This window comes from Periplaneta americana, chromosome 9 (assembly GCF_040183065.1).
Source record: "Periplaneta americana isolate PAMFEO1 chromosome 9, P.americana_PAMFEO1_priV1, whole genome shotgun sequence".
Classification (NCBI taxonomy): Eukaryota; Metazoa; Arthropoda; class Insecta; order Blattodea; family Blattidae; genus Periplaneta; species Periplaneta americana.
Window position 1 is genome coordinate 124133142 of NC_091125.1, and position 25958 is coordinate 124159099.

General features: G+C 34.9%; 1 protein-coding gene across 3 annotated transcripts in view; it reads left to right on the forward strand.

The window, feature by feature from the left end:
- The window catches only part of LOC138706455 (paired box protein Pax-6-like), a 677134-nt gene that overhangs the window by 546540 nt on the left and 104636 nt on the right, over positions 1 to 25958 (forward strand). For all 3 annotated transcript variants that reach the window (XM_069835774.1, XM_069835773.1, XM_069835775.1), the window contains one exon: positions 3243 to 3383. In XM_069835774.1, the coding sequence (XP_069691875.1) occupies positions 3243 to 3383 (141 nt within the window). The remainder of the gene's footprint in view (positions 1 to 3242; positions 3384 to 25958) is intronic.

Below are 25958 nucleotides of genomic sequence, written 5' to 3' on the forward strand. Positions count from 1 at the left end.
CACAAACCCGAGCAAATATTTCATCGCCATTCTACAATGTATATGTTTCTCTTTTATGTCTGCCAAGGCTAAATTACTGTTAACATTCCCTCAAGGGTAAGGTGCTTCAAAGTTTTATTTCATTTGTGAAATAGGTTACATTTTAAGATATACAGATCAGATCTTAAGGACAAATTTGTAAGGACGTTGTAATGAAAATCACATTTCTTTTTTCAAATTGTAGTAAATTATGATAAAAAATATATGTAGGCTACAGTAGTGGCAAAAAAAACCTGACCGACTCTTGTAGCTGATTTCAGAGTCACAGATTCAAATTTTGCTAGTCACAAAACACATCCATCTTGTAGAATTGATTTTATTGTAACAATTAAATTTATTGCATTTGTTCGATTCTTGCCGTCTTTTGTTTCCTTCAGTGCCTCAAACTTACAGACGAAAAGCTTTGAGAGTTTTATTTTCACCTGGCATCAATATTACAGTTCTACCTCTATTCGCCAAAGATAACTGCGTATTTTTACATTAAATAGCAGTACATACCTCTGGCTTCACTATCCACATTGAAATTACCACAGTTTGACACAATACACAGCACAGGATTCTTTTGTATCAGCTACAAGGGTCGGTCCGGTTTTTTTTTTGCCACTACTGTACACAGATAACTCAGAGGAGTTAAGGAGGAGATTAAAATGTACTTAATCCTATTGGATACACGCATGATACCGTCATTTCCCACAACTATGGTCCTGAAACACAACTATGGTCCACGATACAACTATTTAAAGAACATTGTAGAAGTAACATAGACGTTTGTAGATAGCTGCAGTGACTTGACTTGAAACTACAGTACGAGTACAGCAAAAATATAGATAAACGTGATACTACAACAGTCTAGTTTATACAGTCATGAAGCCCAATACGTAGTAAATATGCTCACCACTAGGATCGCTAATATCGCCTCATTACAGACAATGGGAAATAGTACCGGCACAGTCTATTGTTTCTAGCACCCTCACAACTCAAGCTTCGTGACTGTATATAGTAGACTGTGATACTACGTTATGGAGTACAAAATTTGAATGCACCATAGTTGTGTTCCAGGGCCAGGACCATAGTTATGGGAAATGACGGTACTATTTATTTTTAAACGTGACTCTGTCTCTTTTGGAAGTAGACACTGAAAAATGTCATATTTTTATATCAAATGGGATAACTATAGAGATAGTAAAACTAGAGTACGCAATATCAATAGAGAGAAAATACAAAAATATTGACGTTATCAAGCGATTGAAAAATTAACTGAAACAAAAGTCACAAACATGTTTTTAACAATTTTGGATAAACATATTGGTGCGCATTTCGTAGTTTTTGAAGTAGAGAGGTTATATTTCGTGGTTATTGACATAATCACACACACAATGATCCAAATTTCGTGTTATTTTTCCAGTTTGTTTTGCTTAAATATTGCATTTTAGGTACACAGAGGGTAAATGTAACAATGAAAGTAATTGTTCGCGCGTATCCCTATTACTATAAAATGCAATCCCTATCAATAGTTACAGTAAAGGCACCAGTATATGATGTTTAGTAGTCTTAAAATTATTAGCCATCATTTCTATATTATGTATCTAGTTATTATGATAAGTTAATGACATAGAGGGGAGTGGTATCTTACAGTGTGATACATTTATCAGTGGCTGTAAATTAATATTTGGCTGTCAGAAAATGTCAAAAGGCGTTTTAAATTGACTAATATAATGTTCTAATTTTGTAATTATTAGAAGATATTTTACTCTTCTCATATATCTTAATTTGTAATGTTATCCGTTCCTCTACAAACTTTAGTTGTTCTCAGAAAATGCATATATGTGCTTTGAATTTCATTTACAACTTTGTCCATGTAATAGAGTAGAGACTGCCATTATTTGTTTCATAAAATCTCACACTAGTGTCTTTTTTTTTCTTTAATTTCTTAGTGTTTTATGATAGTGACACATTTCGATGGTTAAGAAATTATACCTCGTACCTACAAAAATGCTTATTTAGAAAAGTGCATTAATAATAATAATAATAATAATAATAATAATAATCCGTGGCGCTACAGCCTACGAAGGGCCAAGACCGACCAGCTGACTACATGCCGAAGCAGAGGTGGACGGTCATCCAACCAGAATGAAGGTATCGTATGGTTAGCTGGTTTGCGTAACAGGATTTCGCTACCTATCGTAGCTGCCTACTGCTGGTCCCATACACTGGCCGAAATTTCATGAGAAAATTTCTTCCCACCCCCATGAGGACTCGAACCAGCGCGCATTCCGTAACACGAGACCTAGGCAGAATGCCTTAGACCATAACGCCTTGGCGCGGGACAGGAAAGTACATTATTATTTAGATTAACTATATTATTATTATTATTATTATTATTATTATTATTATTATTATTATTATTATATTCACATAATTGGACAGTTAACTAATATTTTGTCTTCGGGTAGAAGGTCTTTTTTATTGGGTTATTTTACGACGCTGTATCAACATCTAGGTTATTTAGCATTTGCTCGTATTGGGTTGAGGGAAAACCCAGGAAAAAACCTCAACCTGGTAATTTGCCCCGACCGGGATTGCCCCGGCCAGACGCGCTGACCGTTATTCCACAGGTGTGGACTGGAAAGTCTTGCAAAGCAGAAGTACATAAAAAAACGTTAGTCTATTTTGAGAAAAATTAATTTTTGAAACAGAAGTCTTATTCATCTAGAAATTTACATGTACGAGATATCACTTCTTAGCCATCAATATCTGATTACAAACCATCGTCCAATGTTAAGTACTCGTTCTACTTAAAATCCCTATGTAGATTTATTTATTTTTTTATATCATGGAGCTGGTCAAAGAAATAATGATCTACTAACAGTGAAGTTGGAAACTACAATCAATCGCCGTATATTTGCTAACGTGTTTGTAGAGGATGAAGAAAATTTCGACATGCAAATTTCTAGCAACAAGAGAAGAGACGAAATAAATACTTATATATTTTTTAAAATAACCTTGTGTCTGAACTGCATTCTTGAAAATCCAGAGTTCATTAAAGACGAAAATCTGTTCATAAGCATTACTTAGTTGTGATGTTTACTCAGCTCGTGGACTGCGCTTACATCTTCTTATACCGTAATTTAGTGATGTTGTTGGGATAATTTTGTATTGATGTGGTCGGCTATGATTACTTATGCACTGTCTTTATCTTACAGGAACTCTTCGCCCTCCAGGACTCATCGGCGGAAGCAAACCCAAGGTGGCGACCCCTGCCGTCGTGTCCAAAATAGAGCAGTATAAGAGGGAGAACCCCACTATCTTCGCTTGGGAGATTCGGGAGCGGCTCATCTCAGAAGGTGAGCCTTCATTTTATATCGATCCGAGGATTTCCGTTGCTCTCCTTTGCATAACACATGTAGAGCTACGAAGTTTGCATACAGATATAGAGCAAATAACTAACTCACGAAACTGAAAGGAAAGTTATGATCGCACAGAACTTTTTCATCAAAGTAACCTTGAACAGTATGACAGCATCATGATTTTCCCTCGCTTTCTATGTTGTTTATATAACAAATTCAATAAGTTCATATATGTTTTTCAATGTATTCTGACGAAGCCTAAAACTGTATGTCTAATGGCCAAATAAATTGAATTGAATTGAATTGAATTGTAAAATTACATTACTACTTTAATATAGGTTTACTTGTTTAATTAGTCATATTTCTAATTTACACTATTGTACAGGGCGTTCAAATGATTATGTCAATGTTCTTGGAAGAGAAACGTCTGATAATTTGCAAAAATTAAATGTAAATTTTAAATTTTGTACCGTTTCAAAATTGAAAATAATTTTTAATGTTAAAAAACAGACATTTCTACACAAAAAGCTATACTAAGACCGACTTAAAGTGGACAAATGCAAGCCTACAGAGTCTTTAAAATCAGTAGTGGTTGAGGATCTAGGTCAACAGTCTGCTCCCTTATCTCTCTACCTTAGTAGTTTGTCGCATATCGGACGACTTGCAGTATTGTAAGTTGAAGATAAGATCTGAATTCTGATCTTGATTCTCTTCCTCCACTGCTCCTAAAGACATTGTCTCTAGTACAACAAAACGACTAAGGGTTTTATTTTGTTTGTATGATTAGTTTATTTCATTAATAGAATATTGTTCGGCTACAAGTCACTACAACCCAAATTTTAAATGTTCTAAACAATTATTGTAATAAATTTCATACCTTGAAACCGGTGCCTGAAAGAAACAATTCGTATTTTAATTTATTATTGTGAACTATCAATCCTCTGACCTCTGAATGTATTGAGATATCCTCCTGAAACACCGGTGTACAGTATACTTGCTTTATTTTCTTAATGCTAAGCGAAACTTATTCCCGTAGCTGTGATTGAGATTCGCTTACGCTCTTCATGTTGTGTAGGCTGGCTGAGATGAAGATCAGATATAGCAATAGATTATAGAATAATAACATATATCAAAATACGATTAATTATTATTCAGTCAATATGGCTTGAGCATTGAATTACATATGAAAGAAAAACATATGAAAAAAAAAATATAGGGTAAGGTGGTACATTATGGATCACTAAAGACAGATTTTATTGTTCCAACCAAAATGCATGTCCGTGCATTATGATTTTATGTTTATATAATCTTTGGACATTTTCTGATATGATACAAGTGTTTAAACAAAATTATTACACTTAAGTTAAGCACTGAAAAATAAATTACATTTAACAAAAAATGATCCATAATGTACCTCAGTGGGTACAATTCGGATCCCTACATAGTACATATAGAATCACTGACATTTGCCACAAATAAACTGTTTTTTACCTTTTACACCTACACAGATTTCATGATAACACATTTGGCACCCTTGACAACAAATCCAGTCTCCTTTCCTTATGGATTTCGGACTATAATAATTCAGCAAACATAATCTACATACATCTTTTCTTTTTGGTGATTCCTTGATGACATCAACACACTTCCTTTTAGCACTGTTGCCCTTCTCGCCTTGGATTTTGGTTTTATTTGTGGTTTCATTGCCACATATCTTAACACGAGTGGTGTCAATGTTTTGTGGGGAAGGAAGGTGGACAGAGGTCTGCAGTTTCCGTTTTCTGCACGACTCCTTTCTAGGTAGAAAAGGCAACAAATTTTTTTATTGTATCCTCTGGTGACGAAAAACAACTTTTATGACTTGAGAAGTTGCCGCTAGTTTTGGTGGATGTTCCAGTTTCTGAAACTATAGGCTTGGTCGCATTTGTGTGTCTGCTTGAGGGCTCTCCAGAGGTTTGGGGCCTACTAGTGCTAGCGGTTGCATGACCAGCATTATTTTCGGTATCATTATTTGATTATATAGACGTAACTGCACGTTCAAATTTTTCCTCCGGAACAATGTCATCGTTGAATGGGAACATCCCAGTACATTGAAACGTTTTAACAGTTGCACCTACGGAATTCGTGCTGTTCCAAGCCATGCTGAATATGGGACAGAATCTTTTCTTCGACAGACTTTCATTTGGATGAATCCATTCAATTGCATTCTTATGGTCTTTGGTCTTCAGTGACTTAAACAATGTTCTGTCTAATGGTTGTAAGACATGAGTGTTATGTGGTGGTAACCCTAAAAATTCATCTCATTCATCTGAAAATATTCCAAGGCTTGCAAACTTACATGGCTTGAATGATTTCCCAGAACTATCAAGACTCTGCCTGGGGTTTTGTATGTGTTGAAGTGATTCAACCAGGCCAAGAGAGATTTTCATTTATGTACCCTGACTCGATCATTGCCACTATCGAGCCTGGAGGCAAGCTGTCCTGAGATTCTGGGTGTTTCCTAATACTTTCAAAAATGACTATTGGAGGGATGAATCCACCGGATGTGTTACAACATGCAACGATGGTTACATTTTCCTCTCTTTCTGCGTTGGTAATAGCAACAAATTTTCATTTCCCCTTTTGATATACTATCTTAGAAGGCCTGTTATTAAGTGGAAAACCATATTCATCCATAAAGGACACATTATAAGGCTTGTCACACAATTCAAATTGGTCCGTAACTTCTTTCAAGTTGCCGAAAAAATGCGCAACTGATTGCCTATATAATCCTTGAGCTCTGGCACGTGACGACACTCGGGTTCCCTTACACTCGAATTTGAATGCCTCGTTAGAAATGCGAGAAACCTATCAATCCTTGCAACTCTGTTCTCCGTATTCCACTTGACTTCCCTCTGCAAAGTTAAATGCGGCTTGCCTCACCTGAAGATGTGTTAAACCAAGACTATTGCGTCTATTGCGTCTCCTACACGAAGCTTTCACCCAGTAGCTCTGTGTTCTTCAAACTTCAGTTTTCTATGGAATGCAGTAAAAGTAACTCGAAAGCCTCACATATAAAGAAATACCCTTCCTTGACGCTCTTAATTGCAGTGTTCATTACTGATGGCTTCCACTTTCGTCTGCATTTAGGTTCTGTTTTTACCCTTGACATCTACCCATGAACATGTAAGGAAAAAATATTAAAATCAACAACAAAACGAAAAAAAAATTGTAATATATAAAATATACGCGTAGGACTACAATATATATCAAAATAATTACAAGAAAAAGTAATCGTCTAACTTCTCCCGATCCCATTTGTACTACTAGGCTATATCCATATTGTAGCTAGACTACTGATCCATATTGTACCTAGACTACTGATCCATATTGTACTTCAGTAATGTTAAATGTATGGGGCTCATTCATTGTTACAATGCAACAATAGGTGACAGCACTTGCACCTACAGTCGTCTATTTCATGGCATCATAAGACTGTATAAAAAGGAAAATGATTCTGCTATGTTTGAAGCTACACCAGGAACTTAAATACTGTGCAGTTTTATAAATTGAATATTTTCCATGTGCAAGTATTTACCTTCCTATGCAAAATAAATTGTAGAGCTTCAATGAAAGGCACAGCTGTACTGAAACTCACACCATAAACACAACAAGGATCCTCCTTTTTGATGCACTGCTCAAAACAGTTCTACCAACAATAGTCTTGTAGAAAATTACGCTAATCTTAGCGTGATCCGTATTGTACCAATATCCATAATGTACCACCTTACCCTATTGGTGTGTTACATCCTATTTAATCTTGATACAAACGTTTTCGCCCCTAATGGGGCATCTTCAAGTACAAATATAAGTATCATCTAAAATCAATCACAATACAAGCTTTACATTTGAAACTGCCTTGACTAGAATAAAATATGACATAGTGACAATATTATCTATACCAACATTAAATGTCCTGTCAAAATATTAAAAACAATTTTATTTTAAAACAATGTGAATGTGCTTAGCTATACGAAGTGGATCCCCTTGTATGGTATCTCAAATGAATTGTATTGTTGTCAATAAAATCATTAAAAATACTAAAACTATACAAATTAAAATCTAATATTAATATTTTATGACTCCACATTTGATAATATTAGATTTTAATTTGTATAGTTTTAGTATTTTTAATGATTTTATTAACAACAACACAATATATTTGAGACACCATACAAGGGGATCTACTTCGTATAGCTAAGCACATTCACATTGTTTTAAAATAAATTTGTTTTTAATATTTTGACAGGACATTTAATGTTGGTATAGATAATAGTGTCACTATGTCATATTTTATTCTAGTCAAGGCAGTATTGTAATTGATTTTAGATGATACTTATATTTGTACCTGAAGATGCCCCAGTTATTAACACGAGGCTTAGCTGAACATTTTCCAACATGAATTGTAAAAAATAGGTTATAGGTTAAGACACGACAAATAGTACATAACTGGACTCGCTTAGCCCTTATGGAAGTTACGTTTCCTGGCAGGTAGTACGAGAGAGAATGAAAGTTTCTCGATTTATTATACAACGGCGAATTTTTATTTTTCTCATATAGGCTACTTTATTATACCAGAAAGGTATAAATAAGTTTTGTAGAAGATGTTCCAGTTGTTATCCTAAAGTTTATAATCTCGTTTAAAAATTGAGAGAGACCGAAGGTGTATGTAAGAAAAAGCATACGAAGAGACTATATAGTGAATTTTGAACAAAATCTAGGTAATTCCAAATAAAAATAAAGCTATCCCAGATTAACTTATTGTAAAACCAACCGCTGTTGTTCTCGACCAGATGAGAGGAGAACTTATTTTTGTACCATAAGCTCGTTTTCTTATGAAGAATGAACGTTAATTTGTACAGAATCACGCTGCATATAAATAACCTTTGTACAAAATTTCATCTCATTTGATCCAAAATTATGTGAATTATTAAAAATATTTGTATTTTGAGAAATAAACACTACTACTGCTACAAATTTCTAACTTTTAGCCTGAAATTTTCTCCAAATATCTTACAAATCCCCCGAAACTGAACTTGCTACTTACTGTCTTCGGATTATTTCTCAAGAGTCAAGAAAAAATTGTGTTTTGTATATAATCAAATATGAAAATAGATAAAAATTATGATATCTAGCAGAAAAAATATATTTACCCCAAAAATCTTGAGGTTTAAAGAAAATCATGATAGTAGACTTTGTTAAGCATACATTTAAGAAGCTCCACAAGAAAGTCATGCACATCTGGAGAAGGAGTAATATTTTTAGTAAAGCAACAAGTAAGAAAATATGATTGTAGCATTTAGAGAACAGCTGAAGTTTAAAGGGCCACCTAGAGGGTGTAACCTTCTAAAATTGAGAGGCCCGAAGTAGCTGATTGAAGGGGCTTATCTGTATGAAAATCTGTGGAGAGGCTCTTTGAACTAACTTACATAAAATTTTTGTGCTCAAAACTAAAAATCGATTTTTTTTTCATAAAAATTGGTAACATTTCACCTCAATATATTCTTACTGTTCATTTCTACTGTCAGGCCTCGAACACTGTTCTGTAGGATGAAAATCTGTCATTTGGACAATCTGCGTCTGGACACAGACATTTTACAAGTTATCTCCTAGTCAAACAATGCTCTTAAAACATAGTTCACAGCATGCTACTTTATTGTAATTTAAGGAGAAAGTCTCAATCTACGAATATAAAGTCAATGGAAGGCACGCTCTGAATGAATATCGCAATTTTCATTCAGTTTATCATTTCAGAAACCAGCATAAACATGAATGCTCCGTTACGTGTCCACTTAAGACGACGAAAAGAATGATGGAAGGTTTGAAGTGGTGCGGTTTCATCATTTTACTTCTCAGTTGTTTCCAAGTAGAATAAATCACTGTAATTTGCCGAAAGAAAAGTTCCGAGTCCTACGTAATAAGATAGGAAGCGTAAAAAATTATCGATATAAGCGCATTCACTCGACGGTTTTGAAAAATAACTATATTATCTGCCAATTATCGTGCATTAGGTATAATCTTGAATGTAGCATCGGTAAATAGTCGACTAAAGTGGGGCCTCTTTCCATATTCGGAATATGAATTGGAGAAAACGCATAGGCATTTCTTACTCGAGAGTTATGCAGCTTGCCTCTTGTATACGAATACAATGCATAATTCATAACAACAGTACCAGCTTCCCTGTTCTGATTACTTATACCTACTCAATTTTACAAAATTAGAACTCGTCACAGTTATTAATCGTGATAAATAAACCTACGAACAAAGTAACAGGCAATTTAAGATCGCATAATTAGAGTGTGTAAAGCATTCGGCAAATTTGTGTTATTAAGTAATTCTGAACAATGAATATTTAGATACTTGCTGCTTCTGTCTGTTCAAATGAAAGCTTGACCAGACTTGTAATCTGTGTTTTTAATTGTTCTGCAATAATTCTGCTTCCCATTACTGACAATACTTAGCAAACCTATCATCATCGATTTTTAAACACAGGTTTGAAATGTTCATATGTTTTCCTGGCATTATTTCCCATGTGTTTAATTGATTGCTACAAAAGTGTACGATTTCAAATTTCCTCATTTGACCCAACGTTAATAATATATCCGTAAATTGCTGATTTACAAGAATTCAGATTAAGACTATGTTACTTAATGTTTTAGTATATATTAGTATAATATGTGTAAGTCTAAATCACTGTTAATTAACAATTACCACTCATCATCATCATATCATCATAATCATCATCATCATCATCATCTCCGTGGTAAGTCATATGATCTGTTACATTGAATCTAAGAAAGGTATTGGTTTTTGATCTACCGACGTCTTTTTTTCTCTCTTTTACGGAGGAAGGACCTGAAGGTTTATTTATTAATTATTTATTTTTAACCTGGTAGAGATAAGGTCATCAGGCCTTCTCTTCCCCTCTAGCAGGGGATTACAACTACAATATTAAGAATACAATTACAATTATAATTACAATTAATATTATATTTACAAATACAATAAAAATCAAAATACTAAAAGATTAACTGATTAATAAAAGCTAGACAGTTTATTGCAAAAGTTACGGAGAAAAATTTCTTTATTAAATAAGTAAAAATTAAACCTACTCTACGCAGTAAGAAAATGCTTAATAAGCTTGCTTTTGAACGCTACTAAATACCGACAGTCTCTGATGTTACTGGATAGGATATTCCACAAGCGCAAGAGCGAGATTGTGTACGATGATGAATACAATGATGTCTTATGTGTTGGTATGGCTAGTATGCGGCTATTTTGCGTGCGTGTGAAGAGATTATGATATGACAGGTAACTGAAACGGGAGGCAAAGCAGGTAGGTGTAGAGGTGTGAAGGACTTGGAAAAGAAGAACAAGAGAGTGAAAATTTCTACGTTCGTTAAGCCGTAGCCAGTTTAGAGTTTGGAAGGATGGGGTAATGTGGTCAGCGCGACGGACATCGCAGACGAAGCGACACTGCAGCCTGAGGCTTATTGTGCTTACCACTCCTATTTTATGAATGATTGGGTAGCCGAACGGCTTCTCTCTTGTACAAATACAAGATGCCACACCGTGAACTTAACCCGGGCTATTGTATGAATAATGATGATGATGTGAATTAATGATGCCGAAATGAGTCCGAGGTCCAACGCTAAAAATTACCCAGCAATTCTGTTTCAATTGGTTGAGGGAAAACCCCGGAATTTCCAACCAGGTAACTTGTCTCAATAAGGATTTGAACCCGGGCCCACTGCTTTCTTGGTCAGACGCACTAACCGTTACTCCACAGGATCTGTTGGGGTATAGTTGAAAGCTATTTTGGTAATCCTTCCTTATACCTTCGTTGTAGTTAATCTTTTCAGTTTTGCTGACATCTCGCAATGTCCTCGATTATGTAAGGTATCTTAAATTTCTTCTTAACAGTTGTATATCTTTAGTGGTGTAGTCTAGCGAAACCCAGAAGTAACGGTCTCAATAGACGTATTTGTGCCGTTACAACTTCTTTTATTTCAAATTCAAATTTCGCTGATTTACTTCAGCGCTGTTTTTGTTGTTATGACTGTGTCTACAATCATTTCTTTGCCGAAGTGTTTTTTCATATTATAATAATTTTAATAATTGTATCTGTGGCATTTAATTTGATATCTATTTCGTTTGTATGTTCTGCAATAAACTCTGCAAGTATATGGAGTTAGAAACCTGTTGTATTATCTTTCCACCTATTTAAACTTTTACTACTGTATTATTTCAGACATTGCTATTGGTTTAGATTTTAAGGTAGAGATTTTCATATCATACGTAGAAATATTTCTTATTTTGAGTGGCACGCAATTTTTAGGTCATCACCGGATTTGACTATAACTGCTTGAAAGTAGGAATATAAAATTGCTTTGGACGTTTCTATTTCTATTTAACTAATAATAGTTAGACTAATTCAATAATAAATTAAATATGATGAAATCAGAAATAGTTTTCAAGACATTGGAATAATAGTCTATTGAAACACCAAAGTGTTGATAATCATTCTGACGTTATGACAGTCAACATTTCTAAACATAGCCTATATTTTTTTATCAACAAAAGTTTGTTTACATTTCTTATCATTAGAACTGAAATTTTCATTATATTACATTGGTGGGGATTCAGGTAAACGTTACGTTAATTACTCACTACCTCGCTGTATAAAACTTAAATTTTCAGATTTCTTTTACGTTTCAAAATCCATCTTTCAAGAATATGTCAAATGGTTTTATAAAAAATCTTTTTTCCCAAACGTTATAAAATTACAACTTTAAGAACATACAGAGTGTCCGACAAGCCCCACAACATAGACTAAATCATAAAATATGTTCGATGTGACCCCCTACGATTTCCAAACATGTCTGGAAGAGAACTTCAACGCGGTGTAGCATGTCGGCAGTGATTTCACGACACTTCTCTTCGATTTGCGTTCGTTGCAAGTCACGAAACTTCACTTCCTATACCTTTTCCTTACGACAAATCCATAAAGCAAAGTCAGGTGGATTTATGTCAGGCGACCTGAGAACCCACTCTCTAGATCTTCTGCGTCATATCCACCGGTCAGGGAAGTTGTCATCGAGGGAATTCCACACAGATGTGGCACCAATGTGGAGGAGCACGATCCTGCATGAACCATTCTGGTATTTCGCTTAGCAGGTCCATTCCGGCATCCTCGTATGTGCATAGGCCGCAGAAGACCCACAGAGTGGACTCCCGGGTCGCCCGAACTAAATTCATTTGACTCTGCTTTCTGGGATTTTCTTAAGGAGTTAGGTACAGCTTACAGCAGTTAAATTTTTGGAAATATTCAACATTTTCTCCTTCATTACTGTATCTTATACAATAATGAAAATTGGTATGTGTAAAACACTGTCCTTCTGCTAAATGAATAAAAAAATATTTTTTTACGATTTTAAAAAAATTACTTATATTTTCTTTTTCAGAATTAAAAATGGTGGCAGTTCACTGTGCAGTGATGAAGCGTTTCCCTCATAACTCATAAACTTGTTAACTTTTTCATGTTCTCTCTCCCTTTTATTTTATTGCTGAAACTCGTATTTACAATATCATGCTCTTTCAACTACATTATTTAATAAATAATATTTTTTTTACGTTAGAAGAAAATACTGATATTTGACCATTTTTTAAATTATTTATTTATCAGACAATCTATCAAAGGTAGAGAAGTGATCTTGCATCATATTGTAGATATGATATGTATAAATACACACAAAAAATTTCATCACAGAATGTTGATAGTTTTTTAGTTATGTGGGAAAGGCTTCATCACTGCACAGTGAACCGAATTTTGAAAAAAAAATGTAAATAACTTTTTTAATCGTAAATATATATATATATAGCAGAAGGACAATGTTTTAAACATACCAATTTTCATTATTGTACAATATACAGTAACGGAGAAAAAAATTAAATATTTCAAAAACGTTACTGCTGTAAGCATACCTAATCCCTTAACGAAACGGTACATAAATGTGAAAATTCGGAACTTACACCATCCACGAACACGGATCGAGGAAAAGTGTCGTTAAATCACTATCGACATACTGTACCGCGTTGTAATAATCGTGAAGTTTCGCCTCTAGACATATCTGAAAATCGGAGGGGTCATATTGAACATATTTTATGATTTAGCCTATGATGCGGGACTTGTCGGACACCCTGTATGTAAATAGACCAATAGATACATTCCATGTAAACTACATTATGTGCATCAGAAAAACTGAATGCTTTTAAATTTCCAATAACATTCTTCCATTAAATACATAGACCTATTTGGATCATTAAAATATTTACAAAAATGGTTTTGAGATCACACACGTAAGTAAATGTAATGAAGTCCTTTAATCTATTTCATACTATCAATTAAAGCCAAGCTTATTTTCATCAGAGAAGAAAAGTTAAACACTGCAGCATAATGGCAATTAAACCAAATTTATTCGTAGTTATTACGGAGATGACTTTGAATTAAATATTATGCTTGTACTCTGATAATTAAGGACTCGTTTCTTTTTGTTTCTTATAATGTAAATTTATCTCTACAGCTTCATATTTGTTTTTATTATTACACTTAACATTCAAACTATATTAATATGCATAATGTAGTGTGGAGTTGTATTAAAGAGCGGGAATGTTGACGTTATCATTTTCATATTATGACTAAAAAACGTTGTCCTATTACAGTTGGTGCAAAATCTAACACGAAAACGTGCTAACATGTGCTAATAAACGCCAAATTATTCGTCAGTCTTTATAAATAACTCAAGGTAACGATATAATTAACATAAAATACTATGTAATATTATGTAATGATAAATTAAAATGAAACATCAACTTCTTATACTTCTTTTGGTTTATATTTGCATAGACGGTTAGGAAAATAAAGTTTTTCTCACCAACGACCAACTTCTATCCCTGCTGCAGCATAACGTAAAATTCAGGAAATCTTAGCCTTAATGAGTTGAAATAAGGCTAACAAGGAAAGCTCACCAAATGATCATGGATTTTCACAACTATTTGCTCCCGTACGTTCCATTTGAAACAACAAACCTCACTATATATTTCTTCATTCGAAAAGGACCTAGTTTTCGAGATATGTTTTTTTCAAAATCTTTAATCAAGAGCTACAACAGCTAATGCAAACAGTGCCATGTGCTAGACATATCAGACAATGAATCTCATTATCTGCATACCGAACTGTCAAAATCTCCTTAAATAATATGACTTAGGAAAGTTACATATCAGGTAGCCTACATAATATTAATGACATTGACTATAGACCAGTCTATGAAGAATGATAAGGAAATGTAAGCATATCTGAAATTACTCACTGTACTGATCACAGTAGTGGAAAACGTTGTAAAAATGCTCAAAACACAGAGGAATTTTGCACCACGAACATTTCAGAAAAATAAGTTTCTCCTGGTTTAGTTGCCTCATAAGTGGTGCCCTATTGGTATCCCGTGTGAGGTTCAGATCTGTCTCCGGACAGCTGACTATACAACAATAGTCAGTTTTACAGCAGTTCTGTATATCAACGTGAAAACAATTCTCCAGGAGTGACGAATTTATCAGGTTAGTCGTCGAGGTACCCGGCTTTGTGTCAGCTATATTTAAACATATTTACGTATCTAGGTGATGAAAGCTGATTATGTGTTAAGGATTGCAATTCTACCACATTATCTCTCTGACGCAATATAATCGTGCCAAGTAACAAAACTTTGTCAGAGAACTTCCGAATGAAGTTTTTCCAAGATCACAAACGTGAAGAGGTTGTACAATCGGAATTGTGTGCTTTGGAATATCAACACTTCCACTGTTTTACCTTTTGGAGTTATTCTTTCTATAGGCTGCCTACCTCGGTAAATGATCCTCGAGTCTACCAAAAGAATACTATGATCACAGACAGATGGAAAGTATACTTCTTGAAACTACTTGAAGAGGTGAGTTTTCATAAGCTTTCCTAACTTTGAGGGCAATGCATAAACATTTGGAGCCTTGAACATTTTCTTCTTCACGATGGCAATATGGAGATATGAGCAGAGCTATCGCCCTATGCAGAGTACGTCCAACCAGGTGCGACGTCATCAAAACACAGCTACAGCTACTCATAGACATAGGAACGTACAGTGGAAAGAAAAACAAACACGTCGTCAAGGCAATATTCCTGTTTCCGGAAAATAAAGACCTATGGACATTCGTATATGCACAGCTAGTTACATAATTATGTTTATGTACAACTATACAAATTGTTACATACATATAGATTGATATTCATACAATTGCTCTTTACATGGCAATAGATTACCTGGCATGTTCCTTACAGTTGGAGAAAACCTCGTAAAAACCCAACCAGGTAATCAGCCCAAATCGGGAATCTAACTCACGCCCGAGCGCAATTCCGGATCGGCAGGCAAGAGCCTCAGCCGATTGAACTACGCCGGTGGCTACTATTACTAATTTAAAAAGCCTTAAACCCTCACAAAAATCAAAGTTTGATTATTTAATAACCCTGTGTACCATGGAGATAAGGTGTTTCGTTTTAGAAATTGAACTTATGATTATATGTTTTATAGAGCATCTAAATATTGTGTAGGTTACAATACATAGAGAAGTTTGTTGGCGTTGGCAGTGACTTTAAGCGTTCTGTTTTATTAACTATTATTTTTAAAATGGTATAAAATAACGTAAAGCCAAGCTAATTAACTTATTACAAATTATTTGACTACAAGCAACCTGGCTAAACACTAATTATGACTATAAAACATGTTTATTTCTTTGGAATTAAGATATGTCAACAGGAATCTAGCACCGTTTGTAATAAATCAGAAGGACGTAAGTCCATTACATTCTATTTTTGGGCACATTTATATATTATTACCTTACGGTGTACTGTATGTTGTGGACTTACTATTTTTTTCTCTCTCCTAATTACCTTCAAATTATTTTTACAGTATTCATATTAGAATATAAAGGAAAAAAATTATTCAAATTGAAAACTGTTTTCTGTAAAATTTTATAGATAGGAGTTAAATTCTTTTTTTAAATTATGAGAACAGAAAAGAAAATTGATTTAATGCACCTCATTAAAGTACACCTATTCATTATAATTCAGTTGTTCAGCCAATGAGAAGTCACCATTGTACCATTATAAAACCGCAAGTATCGATTATTCTCGGATATTCAATCGAAAGACAATTAGCGAAAAGTCACGGAGGCTTGAAATCCAATACTGTCGCAGAAGGTTATGTTCTGTTACTAATTATAATAATTAGCGTTAATTGTAAATAATATTCAAATAAATTCAATTTGTCATCTCGTTTTCCAATTCTAAATCAATTTCTAGGTTATATCAAGACTAATGTTCATGTTATTCTCTAGATTATATCAAGGTCAATGACATTCGTGCCTCGGAAAAAATCAATACTTTCGCGTCTGCGCACATCTCACAATTCAGGTCAGTTCCGCTCCTCACTTACATAACCATAACATGAATACTTATGAATAATTTCAAGTTAGAATTATGGTCGAGCATAAAAAGTCGTATGAAACTTGCCTATAATGGTAATTAAGACGCTCGTATGAAAATTATGAAATTCGCTTGCACTCGTTTCATAAACAAACATACTCGCGTCTTAATTACTACCATTATAGGCTCGTTGCATAATACACTAAAGTAAAACTGTAATGTTAGATTTACTCATACAACTGACCTGTCCCAATCAAAGTGTTAATAAACCACGTTAATAATGAACTAACATGGTCTTAAAACGTTAGCACATCATTTTTCACACCGGTCAAACTTATGCCAAGTCATGACAGACTTCCAGTAACAGTTCATTATTCATTATAACCTTGTCATCAATGATTTCAACCTCTCATCAATTACAATGCTGGGCTTCAAATCAGCGCATTACTAATCAGTTCAACCGTGATTGAAAGCTTCAATTGTCGAGATGGAGCGTGGAAAGGTTACCTAAACGCAGTCAAGAAGTACAACCTTTCTAGCCCCGGAGATGTGATTGGCAGGTTCTATAATCAACATTGTATTAGACTGCGGGATTATTTAGTGCCGTCATTAGTGTTAGCTGGAATGACTTGAAGGAATTAACGCGAGGGAAACGGAAAGAATGTAACTTATAAAGGAAGTACCATTGTCAGATGAAATTGTTACTCAAATAGACCCTATTTGTACGAACTCAGGGAATTCTTAATGTACCGCATGGATCCTTGTTCATATTTATGAAGATTATTTGAAACCTGGAATTTTTTTGTCCAACATTAAACGAATATGTTAAAGAAGTTATTTAGACTTGAAAACCGAATATTTTTGTAAGATATATTGCTTAAAATTTATAGACGACATTCACAGAGATATCGGCGTAGGTAGCGCAGTCGGTATTGCGCTGGCCTTCTGTGCTCGAGGTTGCGGGTTCGATCTCAGCGCAGGTCGATGGCATTTAAGTGTGCTTAATTGCGACAGGCTCATGTCAGTAGATTTACTGGCATGTAAAAGAACTCCTGCGGGACAAAATTCCAGTACACCGGCGACGCTGATATAACCTCGGCAGTTGCGAGCGTCGTTAAATAAACAATAATTTAATTTAATTTTCACAAAGTTCTACGGGTATCTTGCAATTTTTTTTATTTTTTTCTCTCCCTCTTTTTTTATTGTTTCATTTTTTCTTTTATTTTTTATTCTTTCTTTTTTAACATCTATCATCCTCAACTTCTCCGCCCCTTCATTATCATGTTTCTAATCATCTCTCCTTCAACTTCTCCTTTCTCTTGTCCTAAACATCCTCTTCCTCTCCTCTTTAACTCTTCCTTCCTACCCTCTCCCATGCTCTACTCTTTTCATCAATTTCGCTCTTTTGTTTTGCTAAGTCCTTTCTTCCTTCAGGTTTTTACTCGCATCTTTACTTCATCCTTTTCTTCCTTCCTCAGTTTGTTTTGTGTCCTACTTTTTTCTTAATTTCTTTCCTCGTGGACATTTAACAGTTTCGATAATAAGGTAGGCCAATCTACGGAATTTACAGTGCAATATATGTCAGAGATCAAAATCCCCGGTTATCGAAAGAATCATTAGGCTGCAACAAGAAGAAGAGCAGAAACAAAAAGAAATATTGCTTACGACGTTAAATCTATAATGCGCAGTAGAAAGGGCATAAGCCATAAATTATAACTTTTCAGTAGAAGAAAAGCAAAGTTTGAAATCAGGATTAACTATCATTATGATGGCTGAAAATCTACGTCATTATGGAGGAGAATAGAAATATGATCCTTATACCGTATGAAGGAGTACGCCTGCATTTTCTGTAATCACATGGAGGTCAATACTCAAAACCACTAATTTCTGACTTACGCCCTTTCTACCGCACACCATGGAAATATTATATGACTTTTATGATTTTTTGATATTACATAAATATACTTTGACATAACACCCACAGTTTCAAATTAAGATGAAGTTGTAGTTCATATCCTTTTTTCGTCCAAGAAAACTATCGACTTAATCCGAAAGTGCGTTCGCGACAACATCCATAGACCAGTCTGTTGACCAAAATAGTACAAAAAGAAAAGGAAATAAACCATGTACAGACTTAAAATTTCTTTAAAGAAACTGATATTAGTAATGAAACTTTTATTTCACTCACAGCAGAACAAATTTTCGGTCGAAAGACAATTTTCCCGATATCCTAAATCTAAATTTAAGGTACCTACTGACGGTATTATAGTTTCCTTAAAGGTTTGAAGTAATAAACGTCCATATGTATGGTCAAAATCATTTCACTGACGAAAATATTAGATTTGAAGTAATAAACGTCCATGCCTACACAAAATGAACCTTGTGATACTCTTATAAACATTGTTGGAATTTATATTTTATATAGCTAATGTCTGACTAATTCTCACTTAAATAACTAGTTTCGATTTTCTGCAACCTTTGAGCAATTTGAGGTGGACAAAGTAACTACCTGACAGACTTTCCCCAATTACTTTCCTTCCTCCTGCAATAAATTATTATTGAACCATAGCTCCATTATCACTGATTATCTTTCCAATTTCGAACAATGTTACTACAATAAAGGGTGTTAGATAATCCAATACCACATGATGTCACAAATTATTTTTTATCCTATTTTCTCTCAATGTCGGTAAATTTGATTCTGTTTCACTTTTATTAGGATATCGTGACTCACTGAAAATGTGTGTTACGTCCCGAACAAGGTTGGTAACGATTTTTACTTACTTCCGTTCGTGTGGAGAGCTCATGGCTCCACGAATTATCCAATTAGCTACGTGTTCCAAAATACAGCGATATAGACCCTATAAATACCTGTGCTTTTTTTTTGTATTTGCAAGTACCAGAAACTAGGGAAAATCCATCTGACACCGTATTGTATTTTATCTTATACTTATAATATTACAATAATATCACATTCCACAGTCCACACTTACTTCATCCAAAAGCTTCTACTAAAGAGACCGAGATTCGATCTTTAACGGATGCCAAGTTGAGATTAAAAATGAACTATGGACCAGGTTTTTGTAAAACTTGCATATTCCTTGTTATTTAATTCGAGCACTGCTTTCCTAATATACATGTATACATTTTCCTATTCCCAAAATGTCTTATTACTTTAGGGATAAGAATAAAATAGAAGATAAAAAGAATGAAGATGAAAAGAGGATGAGGATGAACAGCAAAAGAAAAGAGTCGAAGAAGATTAAAGTAATTGGGGAGAAAGAGTATGAGGAAGAGAAAAAATATTAAGAGAAGAAAATAATGAAAATAAAGAGTGAGGAAGAGGAAAATTATCACAAGGAAGATGACAAGGATTCGGATAATGTTGAGGATCAAGAGAAAGGAGATAAAAACAAGAGAATAATGAGAAAGATAAGGATGATGACGAAAATGAGGGTATGATAAGGAGAAAGATGAGGATGATGAACAAAAGAGGATGACTATGAGAACGTGGATGAGGAACAGAAATAATTATGAGTATGATGAAGAAAAGGGGGATGATGATAACGAAAAAGATGAGGATGATAAGACGAAAGATGATTATGAAAAGGAGAAAGATGATAAATGTGAGAATAAATGATGAGGATGATGGAGAGGAAGAAGATGATGAGGAGGAATTTGATGAGGAGGAAGAGGATTATGAGTAGGAATAAGATGATGAGGAAGAAGCGAAAGAGTAGGAACAAGATGAGCAAAGCAAGAAGATGAGAATGAGAAGATAGATGACAGTGGCGGTTTCTCGGGGTAGGGAAGGGAGGAACGTCCTCCTCACATTTTTCTTCTTTTCAAAGTAAATACCAAATGAAATATATGCCTTGAAATTCGAGGAAATTTCGATAATTTTTAAGTTCACAGCTATAAGAAAACCTCGGTTGATCGAGTTGTAAACGACGCGCACTCATGTGCTGCTAGAAAACTGTGAAAAGGATGCGAGATTATTTGTGTAGAGGAAAGTCAATCCATTCCTCCTTTACTGTAGTTAACACACATAGACAACAGCGCGCTAGCGGCCAGAGAAAGAAGCAGAGTTTTAAAGCAAGTAAATGAACGGAGAGGGAGGAGATCCTCCTCTGAATCAGCGCATGGGCGGGAAATAGAAACCGACTGGTCGTGCAGCAAGCTTGCTACAGCTGCCATCTAACGATGCTGCATTCAACCAGGCTGTAACACATCTAGGAGGAAACACAATAAAAAGAGTTTTAACGCAACGCTATGAAAGACACCATATAAACTTTCTTAATATTATAAATCAAAATACATTATTCATTACACTTTATATAATCTACTATTCATGGTTTGAAACTTTCGAGCATATCTGAAAGTTGAAGTTGGATTTATATAAAACAAAGAGGAAGTTGTTCTAAGTTAGTATCGCAGATCTTTTTGGCCCCTGAAATTCATTTCCATTCATTGTTTACTAGACAGGACAACAGTCAAGTTATCAGTTTTGTACAAATATATTTTAAATTGAAAGTACTGCAAACTACATTTTAACATAAAAAAAAAATTAATCAGCCACCGGCAGCTTTGAACAATAATGGTAGTATGACTTTACAAGAACTGACATTCTTCGAAAGCATGTGATACTGAACTTGTAAAATGAACATGTGGCAACACAGATCTGTCGTGTGCGCGAAAAATGCTGCGAGGTTGTGAATTTCCTTGTAATTGTTAATTTTTGCAATTATTCAACAATGAATGTAAGTGAAAACATATTATATTTTGGACAATTTAGGAAACTCAGTTTACAAAAACCGATTATTGCTATACAAAAGGGAAGGCCAACCCCAACACTTCCTGGTCTTACATGTATCCATGTAGGCTAATTTGTAGCATGTTTCTCTCAAGAAGGTGTCATTTTGCGCTGTTAACTTCTTTCCTCCTCTTAAGAAATATGCAGGAGCCGCCACTGATAGATGAGGCTTATAAGAAAATATAGAAGATGAAAAAGGGCATCATGATGAGGAAAAAGAGGATAATGATGAGAAAGGATGATGGATAAGGAGAAAAGATGAGTATGCTGAGGAGAAATATGAGGATGATGAGAAGAAAGATGAAAAAGATGAGAATGACGAGGAGAAAGATGAGGATTAAGGAGGAAAAAGATGAGGATGTCGAGGAGAAAAATAAGAATGATGAGAAAAAAGATGAGAATTGTGAGAAAAAAATAAGGATGATGAGGCGAAAAATGAGAGTGATGAGGAGAAAATGAGAATAAGGCGTAAGGTAATGGTAAAGGGAAAGGTTAGTATGATGATGAGAAAGGTAGGATGATGAGGAGGATCATGAGGATAAAGATGAAGATAATGGTGGTAATGATGATGTTGAGGAGAATAATGAGGAGAAATAATAAGATGAGGAGGAAGGTGATGAGAAGAATGATGACGATGTTAAGGAGTGTATGGTAAGGAAGAGAATGAGGAGGAAGACGAGCTTTAGGAAAAATATAAGGAATAGATGAAGTAGAAAATGACGATAAATCAAGGAGGAAAAAGAGAATGATGAGGGTGAAGGGGATAATGAGGAAAAGAATTCTGAGGAAGGATATGATGAAGAGGAAGACGTTGGAGAAGAATAAGATAAAAAAGAGAACTGTAAGGAAGAGGAAGAATATGAGGAGGAAAATGAGGATGAGAAAGAGAATGATGACGAGAAGACAAGGAGGAGGTGAAGAGGAGAAAAGTTTGAGGGATATAGTGTAAAGAATGAGAGAGAGAAGGAGAGAAAGAAGAAATTTATACCAGAGGCAAAACTTTATTGCTTTGAAAAGCAATGAAATTTATGTTTCACTTTTTCACCAACATGTTGTACACAAGTTCCTATATATGATCGCCGCTCATGTTTGAACACTGCAAGTTTTCCACACGAAATAACGAAAATGCACAGCCAATGTATTGATTTTAAGGAAACAACGCACGAAAAAATCTCTGATTAAGATCAGGCGACAGCCCTAGGCATACATAGACATTACTTTGCACACGTCAATGAAAACTACCTCCAGAGCTCTAACGACACATTCACCGGTGGCAATATCACTCAATTTTCCATCCATCACACCACACTTCCATTAAATAAGCGACCCCCAACGGTCAGTCTGTTCCGTTTGAATGATATACAATGAGTCTCAGAAAAGACGTAGTTTAGTTACACATGCTTTACTAAAATTCATCATTAATTGTATCACACAGACTGGCAATTTTGTACTTTTCAAGACACAAAAGTGATACGTAATCTCCAAGGTTCAATAATCAATTTATTGCCTTTTAACACGGTCTCCTTTTCGCAATACTTTTAAATTAATTATTGTAATGAGACAATAACTTAAACGAAAACTGTTCATATTTAATTGTGTGCCAAAACTTTCAGAACATATTTTTAACGCGAAAATAGTAGATGTTACTAGTTGGCTGGGTCTAACATATTTCAAAGCGTCATAGAAAAATGTTCTAGTGAAATCCTTTCTACTAAAATTTGACTTTCATATACGTTACGAATACATATACCTAATTGAAATATTTATTACTGCTGCTGCTACTACCGCTACTACCACTCCTACATCAAGACAAGTGTAATATTTTTTAGTTCAGAATGTGCTTTAATTTTATGTAACTATTGTAGCTATATTCCGTTAACTGAAATCTTAATAAAATGAAAAATTATTCCGAGCTATACTCAAAGTTTTTAAAAGTAATAGTAGAGCTAATTCTGTTATTATTCGGTTGAGAAGCTTTTGTCATCTAGTCTGCGTCAAAAAATCTGAAAGTTAGAATTTATAAAACAGTTATATTACCGGTTGTTCTATATGGTCGTGAAACTTGGACTCTCACTTTGAGAGAGGAACGGAGATTAAGGGTGTTTGATAATAAAGTTCTTAGGAACATATTTGGGGCTAAAAGGGATGAAGTTACAGGAGAATGGAGAAAGTTACACAACACAGAACTGCACGCATTGTATTCTTCACCTGACATAATTAGGAAAATTAAATTCAGACGTTTGAGATGGGCAGGGCATGTAGCACATATGGACGAATCCAGAAATGCATATAGAGTGTTAATTGGGAGACCGGCGGGAAAAAGACCTTTGGGAAGGCCGAGACGTAGATGGGAGGATAATATTAAAATGGATTTGAGGGAGTTGGGATATGATAGAGACTGGATTAATCTTGCTCAGGATAGGGACCGATGGCGGGCTTATATGAGGGCGGCAATGAACCTGCGGGTTCCTTAAAAGCCATTTATAAGTAAGTATCTATACTATGCACTTGCATGAGGAAGAAAAGTGAACTCACCAGGAACTGCACTGCGACTAACCCATACACCCCTTTTTTTTCCTTGTCAGTATCGAATGAACTTGCCTGGTTTATTGCGCAGAATGTTATGACCGGCCAAGTTATCTAACACAACAGTACAAAATTCTGAATCACATAAACATCTGGATACTACTTCATGTCAAAGCCACCTATATTTGCAGGAGCAGCACTGTTTCCTCTGCAGACTGAAGCGAATTTCCACTCTCGCGCGTGGCCTTCAACCTGGCGAAGTAAAGTACTCTAGTTTTCGTCCTAATTCCGACATATGTTGTGTTCTAAAACTCTTTACCCTCATACAGCATTTCGCCGGTCGCGATGACATTTTGCTCTGTATTTCTTGGAATGTTTGAAATTTTCCAATACTACCCTCGAAAATTGGATCTCGTAACTCAAAATTTAACTCGCAGATGCTGGCTAGTTCTATCCTCTGCTAGAACTGATTTTAGGCTACAGAACGACATACTACACGCTTCCGTAGTTCAGACTGTAGTGTGAAATATAACATTTTACTTGACCTTGGGTATCTTTCCTGCTTGTCGTTAACGAAGACGTGCCAGATGCGTCGCACCTTACAATGAAAGAGAGACAGATTTGTGAACATATCAAAATTATATTAGATCAGCATCTAATATGAAGTGTGTGTTGTATTATCGTATAAAACTTATGAAAAATTACCGCCTTCTCCGATAAGAATAATTCAGCGAGTTATAGGAGTCTTAGACAAATGCTTATATTTAGTCTAAACACTTAGACTTTAGAGGCTGAGGAAAAGTAAAGACTCATTAATAGCCATGCCTAATGCGTGTGTTCAAATAGCTAGCTGGCAAAATAACCGTTAAAAAGTAGCTTTTAAGTTATTTTTTTTTTCAAATTGCTCTGTATGCCTTTCAGTTATAGTTTACAGCTCATAATATACATTTGAAGTTTTCTTCAAAGTACTCTTTCGTATAAAACTTTACAGTAGAGTTTCGATCCAATTAATTTGATGGTTTAACTTATTAAGTGGCTCATACGAACCCAATGTGTTTTCACCAGAGTTGGATATTAAACGAGAGCGATTCATTCATTCACTGCAAACCCAGCATTCTCAAATATTTCCTATTTTCTGCATTCTCTTAGTTTCTGCATATGATCCATATATCTTAATGTTGTCTATCATCTGATATCTTCTTCTGCAACGAACTTTTCTTTCGTTCAAAGACCAGTAAATTTTACCTCAAGCCCTCTCCATCGACAACAGGTTTTGAGCTTGATTTCCCTTCCAATAGAAGATTTGAAAAGAATGTTTATATAGCCCTCGGTCTTATTTGAATCCCTGACCTCTGTTCTATAGAAACGGCAATCCAAAATTTGTTACAGTAGTTGGAGATACAGACCCTACGGACCTTTGTCCTTTAATACATGCTGCTTATAAAATTATGTTCTTTTTTGTGGGAAGTCTTCAGTTGAGTGAGCTACAGCTAGATCTGACGCAAGCAAGGTGAAAGAATGACAGTAAAATGAATTAACCCTGAAATTCCTCGTTCCAGAAAATATTGTAAGTGAAAAAAATGAGGAGTTTCCGCTAGGCTCGGGGTAGAACTGTAAATCATCCAAATTACAAGCCTAATGACGAGGTTCCCGACAGGTGTAAGAGTGGGGGAGGTGACCGCTGTTT